Below are 17,161 nucleotides of genomic sequence, written 5' to 3'. Positions count from 1 at the left end.
AAGTGAGAGGGCTATTTAAGAAAAGTTTACCAAGGGTTTTAGTGGCACTAGACTTCTTTACTTCTGGCTTCAGCTCCTCTGTGTCTACAGCATTGAGATCTTCATTGTTCTGCATTTCTGTCTCCATGGCTGTATCTTCAGAAACCATCTCTTCCTTCTCTTCACCAAGAGGCATAGTAGGTTTCTGCTGCTCCTTGCTAGCTACATCTGTACAAAGGGAACAGGACAAACATTAAAGGAAAAAGAACAACTCCTCTGCTCTCTGAGGTTCTTCCATATCAGCACTCTAACAGAAAAACACAAATCATATTTCAGATACCTGAAGCCTCTATTTTGTTTTCTCTCAAGGTTTTACGTACGTAAAACTTAAATCTGTGAAGCCGTTGAATGGGTGGAAAAATCAGTCTGAGCTATTGTCTCAATTATTGCATAATATGAGCTGTGCTATGCTAGGGAACTAATGGTGTTAATCTACTTAAACTGATGATGATTTTAAGTTCTTGCTTTTTCAAACCCCTCAACCTCTCCTCCCCACAAAAAAAAACAAAATTAAAAAAAAAATACCCCAATGCATTAAAAGAGCCAGCAACTTATTTCATATGGAGTAAACACAAAACACGTGCTGGGTAAACCTGAATATTTCACCGTTGTGTGAACCATTAAGACTGCAAGGCAAACAAAGTGAGATTTAAGGTAAAGTTTTTAAAAGTTTCAAACTTATGCAGGTGCCAAAGTCCCATTTTTAAAAGTGACTGGCACTTAGAAGCCTAAGTTTCACTTAAAATAAATGGCAGTTAGGGTCCTAAGTACCTAAGTCACTTTTGAAAATGGAATTTAGCCACTTTTCAAAACTTTGAGCTTTATCTATTGTGTCCAACTTTACCAGTACCAATGAAACAGTGATTTTATTATGAAAGAGAAGCAAAAAGCAATTACTTAAAAATCTGAAAAATTTAAAAAACCCAAGAAATTTATTAAAAATGAAAGTTTGCTAAAAATCTTTAAACTATTTTGGTCCTATACACTAAGCCAAAATGGTGTAATTAGTAAGAAACACTTCAGATAATAGGAGCCTTGACTTCAATTCTGCAATGTTCACTGTTTAAATCTGAAGTTAATCTCTGAAGATTTGTGAACACTACCATACCATAAGTTTGTGCATCGTAGGATTCAGTGCCTTGTTTAATGTGTTCAAACGCATCAGCTTCTTCCACATTTTGTTCAGACTGGGTTGTATTCTGTTTGGCTTCACTGCTGGATTCTATGGTTCTCAGTCGCTTGTGGACATGTTCACTGTGATCCCCCATTGAACGCTCATTGTCAGCCTGACCAGGTTTCCTCTTAAAACTCTGAAAATGGCAAACAAACACCAGGCATTTCTGATAAGGAAGTTGAAATCCGACCAAAAGATTATGAACCAGAGTAAACAACAAGAAATTTAGTCTAGGCTATTTGGAATTGCATGTTAGAAATTAATTTTTACTACTATAATTTACAAGAAAAATCAACCTGTGTATTTTTTCTGCTTTGTTTCTGAGAAGGCAATCGTGCCATTAAGTTGGATTCATGGCCTTCTGTTTGATTTGCATCTGCAGCTCCACTCCCATGTTCCTAAAAGACAAAAGGCCAAGAGGAAAAAAATATTCACCTGCTGTTCTGCTGGCTTTTAAGAAAACAGTCGTTGCAAGACTAGGCATAAATGCTTTAGCACTTACTGTACAAAAATACTAGACACTAACTGGGACTACAGAGATAGCTTTTCATCTTACACAACTGAGCTATTGCTGAGCTGAACTGAGTTCTGGAGAATAAAAGTAAGAGCTTGCATATATGTGCTATTTTTGTAGTGTGCAGATAATACACAACTCCATGGCTGAAGAATGAGCATAAACAAACACCTCCGACTGCCTAGGAGTTATCTGAAGAAACTGCAGATAAATTCATATAGATAAACTCAGATTCAAATTTGAGAAACCTAATATTGTTTCTTGCTTGTAATTTGTTCCTAACTGTATTTAAATTTAGTACATGCACATACACATTCAGATAACAGTTTAAAGAGTATTTGCTCTGTTCTAGACATACAAAAAGAAGCACACAGACACATTTGAAGTTAGATTCCCATTTAAGATATTTCCATTTATTTCACCTCTTTAGCCTGGTCCTTCTCTGAAGCTGCTCCAGCCAGCTCAACAGCACTGTCACTCTGCAGATTTTCTTCTCCTGTCTGCCCATGAGCTTCATGTTCCATTCTCTCTACAGATTCAGGTAACTGCTCATCCTTCTCCAGAGTATCTTCATCCTCTCCTTCCTGAAGTAATATGAAATACAGGTCTAGCACTCTAAAAATGTAGGGGGATGGTCATCGTGGTGACATAAGCTAATTTAGAAATAAGCAGTGTCTATTTTATCTCAGTGGAGAAATCAATATTTTTCCCACAATATCACTGGAATTTTGTTCAAGTGTTTCTGCCACTTCTGCCACAGGAAAAAAAATCACAAGCCTCTTAATGGAGAAGTTAAAGTTGTTAGTCTTCAAATAAAGGGAAATTCCTCTGCTAAATTTTATTAAAAGAAATTTGATTATCCATATAAAGTAAAAACATGTTTTTTAACCTGAGGTTGAAGGCCTTGGTCAGCAGCTGGGATCCCTTTCTCTCTCTCCTCTTCAGACAATTCTTTATCTTCTGTCAGTGGTTGTGTTTCCTCCTCTTCATTTTCCTCAGAGTTTTCTGTATTTCCTTCTTCTTGGTCATCAGCTTCTTCCCCCACTTCACCTTCACCCTCTGCTTTATCTTCAGAGGTGCCTCCTTCAGTTGGCTCTGGATCTCTGTCTGTATCTTGAGTATCTTCTCCATCCTTATCTTCCCCATTTTCAGCCTCATCTAAATCCACTGGCTTCTCTTCTATCTCAAAAGGATTTTCTTCCTCTGAATTAAAGGATAAGGAAGTGATATAAAACTTTCAGCAAACAGAGAAAGCCTAACTGGAAGAAAAAAGCCTAGTGCTTCAAAATCATAAAAGGAAAAAAATACAGCAGTCCCTTATGTGCAGAATCTATCATTTCTCATAATAACCATTTGCCTCCTCTCTAAGAAATACAACAGTTATGTATGTAAGGGCCCATCAGAGTCTATTCCTACTAACTAGTCCTAATCTAAATTTTCTCAGCTTTAAGTAGACTTTGTTAAGTGCAGATACTTGGAGGTACTATAGAAAGTACAGAGAATGCAGCAACTGGGCAATAAAACAGTCTGCCTAAGGAGGTTGTTGAATCATCACTACTAGATGAGCTCCTGGAATAAAGTTCAATGAAACACTAATTATGAGAGAAAATGTATTCCATACAGGCAACTGTAACGGATAGACTCTCATCCAGCCCTACTGTCCAATTCCTGATTCCAAAACATACTGTGAACTAACCAGTATGTAAAACTAGCAATTTTTATCTTCTAGTCTTAATGGTACATTTGGGTTGTTGTGCAGCAGATTTTCTTACAAGGGATCTTATCTGATTCTTGCCTCAAGTTCCTCACTATTTGAGGTTCTCAAATAGTTCTCCACTGGGCAGTTGGAGAGACAATTTCTTAGTTGGTACCTTCGTCTTCGTTGTCCTCATCGCTCCTCTCTTCATTCTCTAAGTTCAGGTCATCAGGAAGGTCCAAAGCTTCAGCTTCAGGCTGCTTCTCTTGCTTACCATGATAGGGATCCACCTCATTATCATCATATTCACGCTGATAAGCAGGAGAAGAAAGCAACATATTGTAAGTAGATGGGATGGGGAAAAGGGTTAAGAAGCAATTTCTCTGGGAAATGGAGATACATATATGGCAAATTAAATTTTGCATTCAAATATGGTGAATAGTAATTTCTACTAATTAGTTTTTCTAAGTCCCTAGGCCAGCCTAAAGAGCGGGTTTGAAATTGCTTTAAAGTAGCATATTCTTTTTGGTGAAGACACCTTGCTCTAAAGTACGCACCCTGACATCTGTTCTAGAGCTGCCTGAATAGCAGATAGGATGCTAAAGAAAAGTATTTCTTACCCACTACTCTGGCTTTTTCTTTAAGCCCTGCTGTGCCAATCAATCCTTTCTGTCCCAAAACACGATGCTGCTGTGTTTGGAATATAATTTTTATTGTTCAAAGTCTTAGAGCAGGATAAGCCACCCAGCTCTATTTCACATCACTAGGATTAATATCCATTGTTTGGGCTGGCATAGATGGGTTTTTGAGAAGTAACAATTTACAGACACAGAAATTCACAAAAACTAAAGACTACACAGTTTAGGAAGAAACTAAGTATGTGTACTTAATTCTTTATTTTTAAAACCTTATGGCAAATGCACTCTGGCTCCTGTGCAGAATCTCCAAGGACAAAATAAGCAGCAGTTTGAATAAATATCACTGAATTGTGAGAGCAAAACTTCTGATTAGCACAGAATGGAGACGCACTCTGCCGATCATCAAAAATTGATTGCAAAGTAGTGATTGTGTTGACCATCAATTAGTATTTTTAAGTAAAACAAATATAGGGAATTTCTGACTTTTGGCAAGGTTCTTCAGTTACTAGATAAAAACACTTCAAGTTCTCAGCAATGCATAATGGACTAGAAGTGTTTTAACAGCAGGCTTGTAACAATCTTGATGTTTTTTTAAACTAGGCTAGCCATTTTAAATTTATTTTAAATATATATATATTTTAATCAAACAGTAATATGCCATTAAGGCCCTTAGCACAACTAGTACAACATTACAGGCTTCTGAAGACCCTTTAAAGTACAGTATTCTTAGTTCTGTTTTAAAACCTTTTTACCTCATCTATTTGTTCATGAATTTTCTCTTTATTTTCACCATCCTCTGCTTGCTCCTCTTTTTCTTCACCCTTAGATGGCTTCTTTTTATCATTTTTATTACCTGCATCCAAGTTGTCATCTTTTGCAACAAGCTCAGAATCACCCTGAGTATGGACAAAAAAAAAAAAAAAAAAAAAAAAATCCAGAAAGTGATTATGCAAAATGCTAAGAAGTCTGTGTAATTACAGGGCCGCAGCTCCCAAAGGAAACAAACCAAACACATTTAGGATATATTCAAATTGCCCCCTTCTGAGGCCAGAGGCTACTACACAAGTGGTTACTTTCTTCAATTAATGTGCAATTACTACAGTCATGACGGACTTGCCCATACTCAGCAAGCATGGACAACCTTACATCAGGGCTAGGCAAAAGGTTCACATGGGACACGTTCGGTTCAGGTTGATTTAATTCAGTTGGGCATGTGATTGCATTGTGAGTTTGAAACTCACCATATCATACTATAACTATGAGGATCACCTGCTTTCTTAAGGCTGGTCAGGAAAGTCCAAACTCTTGAAGATCAACTCTGAAGAACACGGAGAAATCTGGGTTTGCTGAATTAGGGACAAGAGCCAAACTTCCATTTACTACTTCCATTTTACACACCCCATCATTTGAAGGGAGAATTTAACTACTCTCCCCCTTTATGTCTCATACTCTAGGTCACACTGAGTTAGTGAGGTTATTATGCCTGAGGGCATTCTGCACCAAAAAATTCAAAATTCTGTGCCAAAAAATTCAAAATTCTGTGCACAATATTTTAAAATTCTGCAAATTTTATTTGTCAAATAAATGTGGAAGCTCCAACATGACATGGGGAGCACAGGTCACTAGCTGCACAGAGGTAAGAGATCATTGTGAGTTTGCAGAGCTCCCTGCAGCCTGTGGAGAAATCTGAGAGTGGGTCTGACTGGCCCTGGATGCCGTACAGGGGAAGAGGAAGTCCCATCCACCCCAGCCCAGCCAGGACTAGGAGCTGAGCCCAGCACAGGGTAGAAGCCACCTGCTGGGTCTTCCACAGTCCCGCCCTCTGCCCCACAGTGATTTACCTCTCTGCCGGCTGTCCTGGGCACCCAAAACATACTGCTGGGGAGGGTCACATGACTGCTCTTGTGGCTTCCCTTTGCTTCCCTGTCAGAAAGTCATTTTTCTGTGGGGAAGCAAAGAAATCTGCAGGGGACATGAATTCTGCGCATGCAAAGTAGAGCAGTATTCACCCAGGAGTAAACTGTTGTACACATGGTAATAACGTTGCACTTTTTTTTAAAATCTCTTTTGCTCTCCTTTTGTTTTTTTACCTCATCCATTCCTGGTCCAGATTCTTCTGTTTTACTCGCATCATTGTCATTGTCCTCTTCATCATCATCGTCGTCGTCATCACCCCAGAGCCTCTCATCCAGTTTATCAGCTTCAGCATCACCAAGATTTCCCATCTGTTTATCCAGCTCTTCATCTTCATCTGATTTGTCACTGTCTTCTGTGTACAGCACCACAACTCAATGGAACATGCCGCAACACGGATTCTGTCAACTGCTTTTTTTTTTTTTTTTTTTTAATTTAAAGTACACTAATGAGAAAATGCATTGACTAAGGACTTCTCCAAAATGGAACTTTACACTGAAAAGCACTAAAAGATAGCCTCTTGCAATTCAAACAGAAGCCTGTTTAGAAGCAGCTGGTGATTCTATGTACACACAATGTATTAAGGCAAGAAATAATTTTGCCAAGTCTATCCTTTACAAGTTCTATTACAATATGCTGCTGCACAGCAAGCATTTTTGTTTTGCTGCAGGATTTTTAGTTAAGTGACATTTGTTATGTATTATTATAAAGCACTGGAAAAATCAAAATATCCCCCTAAAAAGTTAGCTCTGTTTTCCTAAGTGACACTCAGAAGTCAATAACAGCCTATTTCTTTTGTACCAATGTATTACAGCTTTGCTGAATATTGGCATTTACTGAAACACTCATTGCTCTGAAAGACATCTGAAGTCATTAACCCATTTATAGCACTGTGATAGGTCATTTGACAATAGGAAGGACAGCCAATTCATTTGTTCCAGTTCCACGCATTTGTTACAGCTAAGGATTGTGAAGTTGGCTGTGGTTTGTGTTTTGTAACTCTGACTTGTTACTATTTATACTTGCCTTTTTCTATTCTATTCTTAGAGTTGGTTTAAGAGTGCTATATGCTTTGCTATGTGAAAGTAAGAACTGTTACTGAACTAGTCAATTGCATTTCTAGAAACTACAAGAGTGAAATCTCACCAGATTGCCTTAATGAAAGAAACAAACCTTTCTTGTCTTGTTCCCCATCATGCATTTTCCCTTCAAAGTCCTCTGACATTTCAATTGCATTGTCCTCTCCTTCAATGTCTGGTTTGGAGTCTGGATCCTCTTTCTCCTTTTCTTGACCTTTTTGATAAGTGTCTTCCACCTGGATTATTAAATCAACAGTTACAACGGGTTTGTTTTCAAGATTAATGCTTGGTTTAACATTACCTTGATAACTAACTCATTGTAATAATTTTTACCTTGTTATAAACCTAACTTCTTAGTCGGACAGTAAAGCAGTCAGTAACATCTCCATTTGTTTCTTTCACCTAAACACAATCTGTGTGTGTTTTATTTTTCAGGATTGAAGGTCTGAACATTTCTACTTTCTACAGTCCTTTTTATTGGTAAAAATGGCCCAAAAAAAGAACTTGAACAGAAACTATTTTGCAGTGTTCAGCAATTTACAGGAGCCAAGACTGCTACTTAAACATTGAATCTAACCCTGGTGGAATTTAGAAGGAAAAAGCAATTTACTCTGAAAGACCAAATTTACAACAAATTCCACTCACAGTAACCAAAGTTAGGGTATACTACAAATTTGGTTTGCTGCAGCTCATGCTAATCTTCAAAATAAATCTTGATTTCAAATAACTGACCAGCGGTTCATTTCTAGTTATCCTTGAACCAAACCACACACATACCTGGTCTTCGTTTTCTATTTTGTCACTCACATCCTTCTTGCCTTCCCCATCTCCAATACCACCTCCCTCATAATCATGGAACTCTGTTGCTCCCTCTCCTGCTGCATCCTCCATTAATTCTTTTGGCAGACAAAATCCCTAAAAAAGGGAAACATTTACTGATAAATAGTCAAAAATTAGTACTGACAGTAAAGATAGTATAAGTGAGTATTTTAAACAATAAGAACAAGAAGTGTTATACTTTGAGACCCATTTCCTTATATTGTCCCTACTCCTCCAGTATTTCTTCCTAGAAATATAGATGTATGCTAATTTGAATAAACCTGAGTAGAAATCAATTGTTTCATTAGCAATGAAAAGCTTAAAAAAAGACTCAAAATCTCTAAGCAGTCACATTTTTTGTTTGCATCTCATCCTGCATACTGTAAATCTACCATGCTGCTGCTACATGCAACCAAGAAATGAACCAGAAAATCCCTGAAATCTCTTGAAAATCAACAGAAAAAGCAAATTTTAGACATATGTAGGTCAATTCAAACTGTACTTACACAATGTGTACATTTACATTTAAGCCATTGCAGACTTTTGTCTACATTATGTACGATTAATATCAATCTAATAATTTCTCTAAAGGTTCTTACCTTTTGCGTGAGCTCTGTAAATATACTGGTTAGAACAGAAAGCAATTTCCCAGTACTTCTGTGAGATGCCAAGGAAACAATGAGATAGAACAAGATAAGATCTGAATACTTGGAAAGCATGGGCATTAGGCGCACAAGTAAGTAGCAGGACTGATTGAAGAACTGCAAATTAAAGACAAGGGAAAAAGAGCTTCCAGTCATATAACTCCATCTACATTAAAATGAGTCCTCAGAAAGGGTAACAATACTGAAAACATCAATCCTTAAATCATGTTCTGCCTTGACTAACTAATATGTCTGCACCATTTAGTTTAAAACATGCCTTTTAGAAATTCTCCATCCTGAAAAATGTATTCTATCTATCTAGTCTCAAGAAATAATTGTGTGGAGTGAAGTGACTTATTTTGTATTAAATAACTTAATTTTAAGCCTAACAAAATACATGAAATTTTTTTCCAGATACACAGCCAGTGGAGATATTTTACTTAAATTCCTTCTGTTCCTAGCGTTTTTTCTATCTTTCGCATTTCACAAAAGCTAAACCTTTCTTTCTCTACAAAAAGCAGAGGCTTGTCTATAAGAACAGTTATTTGGCAGCAAGCTGGCATGTAAATCTACCTCGCACTAGTATGCTAGGCATTGACTGTCCATGTGGACTCTGCTACCATGCAAAGGAAGTTCTGCAGTGCACTTTGATCTGCCCTGTTTTCACACATCTTTCCAATTCTGAGGATAAATGCAGATGGGGTAGGTGGTGAGGCAGAGACAGTAAATATCTGTGAACCCATGTTCAAATCTTCCTCCCTTGGGACCACAATACAAAGAGAAGGGGAAGAATGAATTTACCTTGTGTTTGTCTGCTGTGCAATCCTCTCCATAAGATTTCAGTCCTTCCAGGAGTTCTGAAATGGCAGAAATTATTTTCTGCACATGCAGAGAACTCACATCAGCAAAGAGGTCTTCATCCAAGAGCTTAGTTAAAAGCCCTGCCTTGAGTCTGTCAGCTGAGGCCTCCTCCTCTTTGACAGAAATACAGAAACGCACAGTTACTAAAAATAGTCTCTAGACTCTCAAAGAAAGAAATCCACCAATTCCTAACCTTATCAAGTTTCATAGGTAGTTCCAATTAACATGAAATCTGTGATATTCAGTAACAGATGCTACTTAAATACAGGGGTAATCTAGGTGTGCATAACTTACACTCACAGACTTACCATCTTCCTCTGACCATTTTTCTTTCTCCTTTCCTTTTTCCTGTTTTCTCTCCGTTAAACACTGGATGGCATACAGGACAACATGAATGGCAGTTTCTACTTGCACAGAGAAATGTTCTACAAACCCATCCTCTGATTCTTGGTTCCCTTTTGAAACAAAATTGCCAGCTTAACATGGGAATGCATTGAATTTAAATGCATTATTAGTCATCATGTTTTCCTCATATACAGCACACATTGCTCTACATGATACATTGACGGGCACCTATTTAAATTTGGAGAGTTACACTTTTCCAGGGATAGACAAAAGACGGTTACTCACCTTCGTAACTGTTGTTCTTTGAGATGTGTTGCTCATATCCATTCCAGTTAGGTGTGCGCGCCGCGCGTGCACGTTCGTCGGAAACTTTTTACCCTAGCAACTCCAGTGGGCCGGCAGGTCGCCCCCTAGAGTGGCGCCGCCATGGCGCCTGATATATACCCCTGCCGGCCCACCCGCTCCTCAGTTCCTTCTTGCCGGCTACTCCGACAGTGGGGAAGGAGGGCGGGTGTGGAATGGATATGAGCAACACATCTCGAAGAACAACAGTTACAAAGGTGAGTAACCGTCTTTTCTTCTTCGAGTGATTGCTCATATCCATTCCAGTTAGGTGAATTCCAAGCCATACCTAGGCGGTGGGGTCGGAGTGAGAAGTAGTGGCATGGAGCACTGCAGATCCGAAGGCCGCGTCCTCTCTGGACTGCTGGACCAGGGCGTAGTGGGAAGCAAAGGTGTGGACCGATGACCAGGTCGCTGCCCGACAAGATTTCCTGGATGGGCACACGGGCGAGGAAAGCCAGCGACGACGCCTGCATCCTGGTAGAGTGCGCAGTCACACGGCCTGTAGGAACGTGAGCCAAGCCATAGCAGGTCCTGATACAGGACATTACCCACGAGGATAACCTCTGCGAGGAAATGGGAAGCCCCTTAATGCGGTCCGCTACTGCCACGAAAAGCTGGGGGGATTTGCGCAATGGTTTGGTCCTCTCCACATAAAACGCGAGAGCCCGACAGACATCAAGCGAGTGGAGTTGTTGCTCCCTGCGTGAAGAATGAGGCTTCGGGAAAAAAACTGGGAGGAAGATCTCCTGTTGACGTGAAAGGCTGAGACCACCTTGGGGAGAAAGGCAGGGTGCGGTCTCAGCTGCACCTTATCTTTATGGAAGACCGTATACGGGGGATCTACCGTGAGGGCCAGGAGTTCCGACACCCGTCTAGCTGAGGTAATGGCTACTAAAAAGGCAGTCTTCCAAGAAAGATAGAGCAGGGAGCAAGTCGCTAACGGCTCAAAGGGGGGCCCCATGAGCCGAGACAAAACCAGGTTAAGATCCCAGGTAGGGGCAGGGGGTCGGACGTTAGGGTATAGACGTTCCAGACCCTTAAGGAATCCAGTCACCGTCGGGTGAGAGAAAACAGAGCGGCCATCCCCACCCGGGTGAAAGGTGGAGATAGCTGCCAGGTGGACCCGAAGGGACGATATCGCCAGGCCCTGTTGCTTGAGGGACCAAATATAGTCCAAAATATTGGCCACCGAAACTTCCATCAGGAGGAAACCCCTCTCCGTGCACCAACAGGAGAAACGCTTCCACTTGGCCGAGTACGTCGCTCTAGTGGAAGGCTTCCTGCTGCCCAAGAGTACCTCACGTACCGGGGTGGAGCAGCGTAACTCGGATCTGGTCAGCCACGCAGGAGCCACGCTGCGAGGTGCAGCAACTGGAGGTCCGGGTGACAGAGAGTACCGTGGTCCTGGGTGATCAGGTCCGGGTGAAGGGGCAGGGGAACTGGGTTGGCTATGGCCAGGTCCAGCAACATGGGGTACCAATGTTGCCTGGGCCACGCTGGGGCTACCATGATCACGTGGGTCCTGTCCCTGCGCACCTTCAGAAGGACCTTGTGGACCAGCGGGAACGGGGGGAACGCGTAGAACAAGTGGGTCGTCCACGGAATAAGGAAGGCGTCTGCTATAGACCCGGGTTCCCGGCCCTGAAAGGAGCAGAACGCCTGGCATTTCCTGTTCCCCCTGGACGCGAAGAGGTCCACGCGGGGACAACCCCACCTCTGGAAGATCGAGAGGGCGACGTCCGGGCGGAGGGACCACTCGTGCGCGAGGAAGGATCTGCTCAGGCGGTCCGCCAGCGTGTTCCGTACTCCGGGGAGGAAGGAAGCCGTGAGGTGAATGGAGTGGGCTATACAAAAGTCCCAGAGTCGCATCGCCTCGTGACATAGGGGAGAGGATCTGGTGCCGCCCTGCTTGTTGATATAGTACATGGTCGTCGTGTTGTCGGTGAATACCGCGACACAACGACCTCGAAGCTGGTGACAGAACGTTTGACAAGCAAGGCGGACCGCTCTCAACTCCCGCATGTTGATGTGTAGCTCCACCTCCTGCGGGGACCACAGGCCCTGTGTCCTCAGGGTTCCCAGGTGGGCCCCCCAGCCGAGATCTGAGGTGTCCGTCGTTAGGGACACCGAGGGGTGGGGGGGGGTGGAATGGGAGCCCCGCACACACGACGGACTGGTCTAGCCACCAACTGAGGGAATCCAACACCCCCTGGGGGATTGTGATAAGCGTGTCTAGTGACTGCCTTTCCGGCTGGTAATGTGCGATGAGCCAAGACTGGAGGGGCCTCATGCGGAGCCGTGCATACCCTGTCACAAACGTGCAGGCCGTCAAATGGCCTAACAGGGTTAGGCATGTCCGTATCGATGTCAGGGGGGCTGCCAGCAAGCGCTGAACGATCGCCGACAACGACTGGAACCTGGGCAACGGTAGAAGGGCCCTGGCCAAGGTGGAGTCCAGGCCCCAATGAACTCCACCCTCTGCGAGGGGAGCAGAGTGGACTTGTCCACGTTGATCATGAGGCCCAAGGTAGCAAACAGGCCAGTGATCCTGCGGATGTGGCTGCGGACCTGCAGCTCTGACGTGCCCCGAATTAGCCAATCGTCGAGGTAAGGGAACATGTGAATGCGACTGCGCCGAAGAGGTGCCACAACGACAGCCATACATTTTGTGAATACCCTCGGAGCCGTAGAGAGGCCAAACGGGAGGACCGCGAATTGGTAGTGATGGCGGTCGACCATGAACCGAAGGAAACATCTGTGGTGTAGCCATATGGCAATATGAAAATAAGCGTCCTGCATGTCGAGGGCGGCATACCAGTCTCCCGGATCCAGGGATGGGATAATGGTCCCCAGGGATACCATGCGGAACTTCAGCTTCACTAGATATTTGTTGAGCTCTTGCAGGTCGAGGATAGGTCTGAGGCCTCCCTTGGCCTTGGGGATCAGAAAGTAGCGGGAATAAAACCCCTTGCCCCTCTCGTTCTCCGGAACCGCCTCTATAGCTCCTTTGTCGAGGAGTGTCTGCACCTCCTGGCGGAAGAATTGCTCGTGAGAGGGGTCCCTGAAGAGGGACGAGGGTGGGGGGCGGGAGGGAGGAAAAGATATAAACTGCAGACGGTATCCCGTCTGCACCGTGCGTAAGACCCAGCGGTCGGATGTTATTTGGGTCCACGCCTGGAGGAAAAACGAAAGGCGGCTGGAAAACGGGCGGGGGGGGGGAAGGATCCATGGGGGACACTGGTACTACGCCTTCGGGCGCACCTTCAAAACGAAAGTTTGGGTCCAGGTGGGGCTTTAGAGGAGCTTTGGTTTTGCCCCCCTTGATTCCCCGACTGCCTGCGCCTGCCATTTCTGCCGCGGCGCCTATTAAGGTCCTGCCGCTGGCGGAACTGGGGGTACGGCCGGCGCTGCTGCTGTTGTTGCGGCCGGAAGGGTCTGCGTTGCGTCCCAGGCGTGGGAGCGCATAATGACCCGATTGTCCTTGAGACTTTTCAGTCTGGGGTCTGTTTTCTCCGAGAACAGGCCCTGGCCTTCGAACGGGAGGTCCTGGATGGTGTATTGGAGCTCCGGTGGAAGGCCAGAAACCTGAAGCCAGGAGATGCGGCGCATCGTCACCCCCAAGGCGAGGGTACGGGCAGCCGAGTCCGCAGTGTCCAAGGAGGCCTGCAATGAGGTTCTTGCGACCTTCTTGCCCTCGTCAAGAATCGCCACGAATTCTTGACGCGCCTCCTGTGGCAACAGCTCTTTGAACTTATCCGCTGCCACCCAAGAGTTAAAGGCATAGCAGCTAAGAAGGGCTTGCTGGTTGGAAACCCTGAGCTGAAGGGCCCCCGCCGAATAGACCTTGCGGCCGAGGAGGTCCATACGCCTGGCCTCCTTGGATTTGGGGGCTGGGGCTTCCTGCCCATGACGCTCCCTCTCGTTCACCGACTGTATCACGAGGGAGCATGGTGTCGGGTGAACATGGAGGTACTCATAGCCCTTGGAGGGGGCCATGTACTTCCTTTCGACGCCCCGTGCAGTAGGGGGGATGGAGGCCGGCGATTGCCAGATCGTATTGGCGTTGGCCTGGATCGTCCGAATAAAGGGCAGGGCGACCCTAGTGGGAGCATCGGAGGAGAGGATGCTGACGACGGGATCCTCGATCTCAGAGACCTCCTCAGCTTGCAGGCTCAAGTTCTGTGCTACGCGCCTGAGAAGGTCCTGATGTGCCCTGAGATCTAGCGGAGGAGGGCTATTGGAAGAAGTGCCTGCCACCGCCTCATCGGGAGAAGACAATGAGGAGACCCCCGGCAAGAGAGTGTCCAGCGGGGGGTCTGCCTCAGCCCTCTCCTCTGACTCCGGAGGGAGCTCAGGGTCTTGTTGTTTTGACCCGTCCTCCCCGTCCGGGGGGGGGGGGGGCGAGACAACGACGCCTCCGGCACCCTGTGCTCTGTCGTCGCAGGCCTAGGAGGAAGCTGTTGGGGGCCCTGGGCTTGGTGATACGCCCAGGGTGTCCAGAACCCCCACTTCTGCGGTCCCTGGTCCTGTTGCAGAGGGTCTTGGAAAAGGGCCGCTTGTCTGTCAGTGCCCAGCGCATATACACTGTCAGCCTGCGACGACACCGACGGCTGTCTGGAAGGCCATGGAGGGGCCGACCGCGGCTGGTAAGTGTCTCCGCATCCTGGCGCCGAAGATGTTCTCGGTGCCGGGGACTGGTACCGGGAGTCATACCGGTGCCGGGATCGGGACCGGGGTCTGTCTTGGACTCGGTGCCTGGATCAGGACCGGTACTGGCTGCTGACTCGGTGCCGGGATCAGGACTGGTACCGGCTGCTGACTCGGTGCCGGGATCGGGACCGGGACCTGCCACCGACGCGGTGCCGGGAGGTCGACCGGGGCGCTGATCGACGGCGGGAATGGCTCCTAGAGTCCCGGTGCCAGTATCGGTGGCTGGAACCAGACCGGGACCGTCTGGAGGCCGATCGGTGCCGCGAGTACGACCGGTACTGCCGAGGGGAGCGGTGCCGGGATCTTGAGTGACCACGGTGCCGGGACCTCGACAGCGAGCGTGAGTCCCGAGACGGCGCTCTCATCATTGGTTTGCCTCTGGACGCCACCCGCACCGGAGGTACCGGGGGTGGAGGCTGAGTTGGCTCAGTCAGGGCAATGAGGTCCCGTGCCGAGGCGAAGGTCTCCGGCGTCGATGGGACCAATAGCTCAACCCCAGATCTTATGGGGGAGCTCGGCGGGACCGGACTCGACGGACCCTCCGGGCCCGGAGTCGACGGGATCCCTGTCGGTAGCGCCGCAGCAGATGTAGGTGCCGGGCGCTCCACTCGAGTCTGCCTGGATGGAGTTGCAGACTTCGAGGGCCTTGCTTCTGTACCCGGTGCCGGGGAAGGTCGGTGCCGGGGAGTCTTTCCGGTGCCGGCGCGATCCGGTGCCGGTGTCGAGGTGACGGTCTGCGAAGCTGCCGGGTCGAGTGCCGCTTCCATGAGGAGAGTCCTAAGTCTCTGGTCTCTCTCCTTCTTTGTTCTAGGCTTAAAAGCCTTACAAATGCGGCACTTGTCCGATATGTGCGATTCCCCCAGGCACTTTAGGCACGCGTCGTGGGGGTCGCTGGTCGGCATCGGCTTCTTACAGGCCGCACATTGCTTGAAGCCCGGCGAACCAGGCATGAGCCCGGTGCCGGGTGCCGGGAAGGGCTACGGCCCAAACCGGCTAACAAATATTTACAAATATTATTTACACTATTTACTATATTACTACTTAACTAACTACACTTAACTACTAACTACAACTATAAACAGTAGAACAAGGAGAGCTAGGGACGTGGAGGACAGCTATGCCACGCTCCACAGTTCCAACGACCGACACGGCGGTAAGAAGGAACTGAGGAGCGGGTGGGCAGGCAGGGGTATATATCAGGCGCCACGGCGGCGCCACTCTAGGGGGCGACCTGCCGGCCCACTGGAGTTGCTAGGGTAAAAAGTTTCCGATGAACGTGCACGCATGGCGTGCACACCTAACTGGAATGGATATGAGCAATCACTCGAAGAAGAACAGATGTTATTAGGGATGTGCTGAAAGCTTCATTAAACAAAGAGAAGCAGAGCACTCAGACTTAAAAATTTGGGCAAGGAGGCATTTAATCAACCCTGCAGTTGTCCAGCGGTTCCAGCCCCAGCATCTGGGTTAAGATTTCAGTGTCCAATGCACATTGACCAGTAGAGTCCAAAAGCATGGAAAGTTTAAAAGGATAGGTGCATCTGGGACCAACCGGAGAGATCTCTAAAAAGGTAGTGGGGGATTCTGTAGCAGTGAACCTCAGAAGTTTTAGCAAAGCATTCAAACTTTTCAGGGAGGTTTGCCCATCATTAAAAGAGAGACTCTGAAAGATGACACAAGATATTGACAATTCTTTGGCTTGAAAAATACTTGCTCAAAGCAAGCTTATGGAAGACAACAGCTAACAAAATAGTGCGTTAATTTTCTCCCACACTTTGTGAGTGAATATTTGCACTCATGGAATTATGGTGTGCATAGTGCAGACTGGCACTATGCAAGTTTCCTCATACATCCTTCCCAAAGTACTTTTGTTAATCCTACAACTACAAAATTAAGCAGACACTACAGACTACACAAGTTGTGTGATGACTTTGCAATGGACAAAAAGTTCAGACTAGACCAAACTAGTTTTACTGCGCCCTAGGCACATTTCAGCTCAGATGTCCTGAATTCTCATTTAAATTTCAAGACTTAGAGGAGCAGTCCTTACCACCACAGTCTGAAGTCAAACCGAGAAGCTGGGTTTTCCAGGTAGTGAAGTCTGCAGCAGTTTTATTAACTTCCGCTTGGATGTATTCTAGGCTCTTGATTAATGCCATCTGCTTTGTGGACTTCCTACCTTCCATCCCTTGAAGAACATATATGGACTCTATGCTCTGCAACTGAGTTGAGACTTTCAACAAACAGCTCAGCCCTGAACTGCAAACTTCAAAATCTTTCCTATAAGAAGAAAGAAATGGCATAATACTGAAAGAAACATACATTTAAAATTATGCCTTTACTCTTTAAGATGGAGATTACTTTATTTCCTAATGGAATAAAA

At 45.6% G+C, this 17,161-nt stretch overlaps 1 protein-coding gene across 1 annotated transcript in view; it reads right to left on the bottom strand.

Annotated features, from left to right (window-relative positions):
- Positions 1 to 17,161, bottom strand: part of MDN1 (midasin AAA ATPase 1) — a 171,553-nt gene that overhangs the window by 11,522 nt on the left and 142,870 nt on the right. The window contains exons 80-93 of the mRNA XM_050949353.1: positions 16,829 to 17,058; positions 9,687 to 9,833; positions 9,319 to 9,491; positions 8,473 to 8,634; positions 7,832 to 7,969; positions 7,149 to 7,290; positions 6,152 to 6,330; positions 4,814 to 4,957; positions 3,599 to 3,734; positions 2,617 to 2,930; positions 2,150 to 2,311; positions 1,510 to 1,611; positions 1,148 to 1,349; positions 31 to 207 (exon numbers count right to left, since the gene is read on the bottom strand). Of these exons, the coding sequence (XP_050805310.1) occupies positions 31 to 207; positions 1,148 to 1,349; positions 1,510 to 1,611; positions 2,150 to 2,311; positions 2,617 to 2,930; positions 3,599 to 3,734; positions 4,814 to 4,957; positions 6,152 to 6,330; positions 7,149 to 7,290; positions 7,832 to 7,969; positions 8,473 to 8,634; positions 9,319 to 9,491; positions 9,687 to 9,833; positions 16,829 to 17,058 (2,408 nt within the window). The remainder of the gene's footprint in view (positions 1 to 30; positions 208 to 1,147; positions 1,350 to 1,509; positions 1,612 to 2,149; positions 2,312 to 2,616; positions 2,931 to 3,598; positions 3,735 to 4,813; positions 4,958 to 6,151; positions 6,331 to 7,148; positions 7,291 to 7,831; positions 7,970 to 8,472; positions 8,635 to 9,318; positions 9,492 to 9,686; positions 9,834 to 16,828; positions 17,059 to 17,161) is intronic.

This window comes from Gopherus flavomarginatus, chromosome 4 (genome assembly GCF_025201925.1).
Source record: "Gopherus flavomarginatus isolate rGopFla2 chromosome 4, rGopFla2.mat.asm, whole genome shotgun sequence".
Taxonomy (NCBI): Eukaryota; Metazoa; Chordata; order Testudines; family Testudinidae; genus Gopherus; species Gopherus flavomarginatus.
This window is presented reverse-complemented; position numbering and strand designations above follow the sequence as displayed.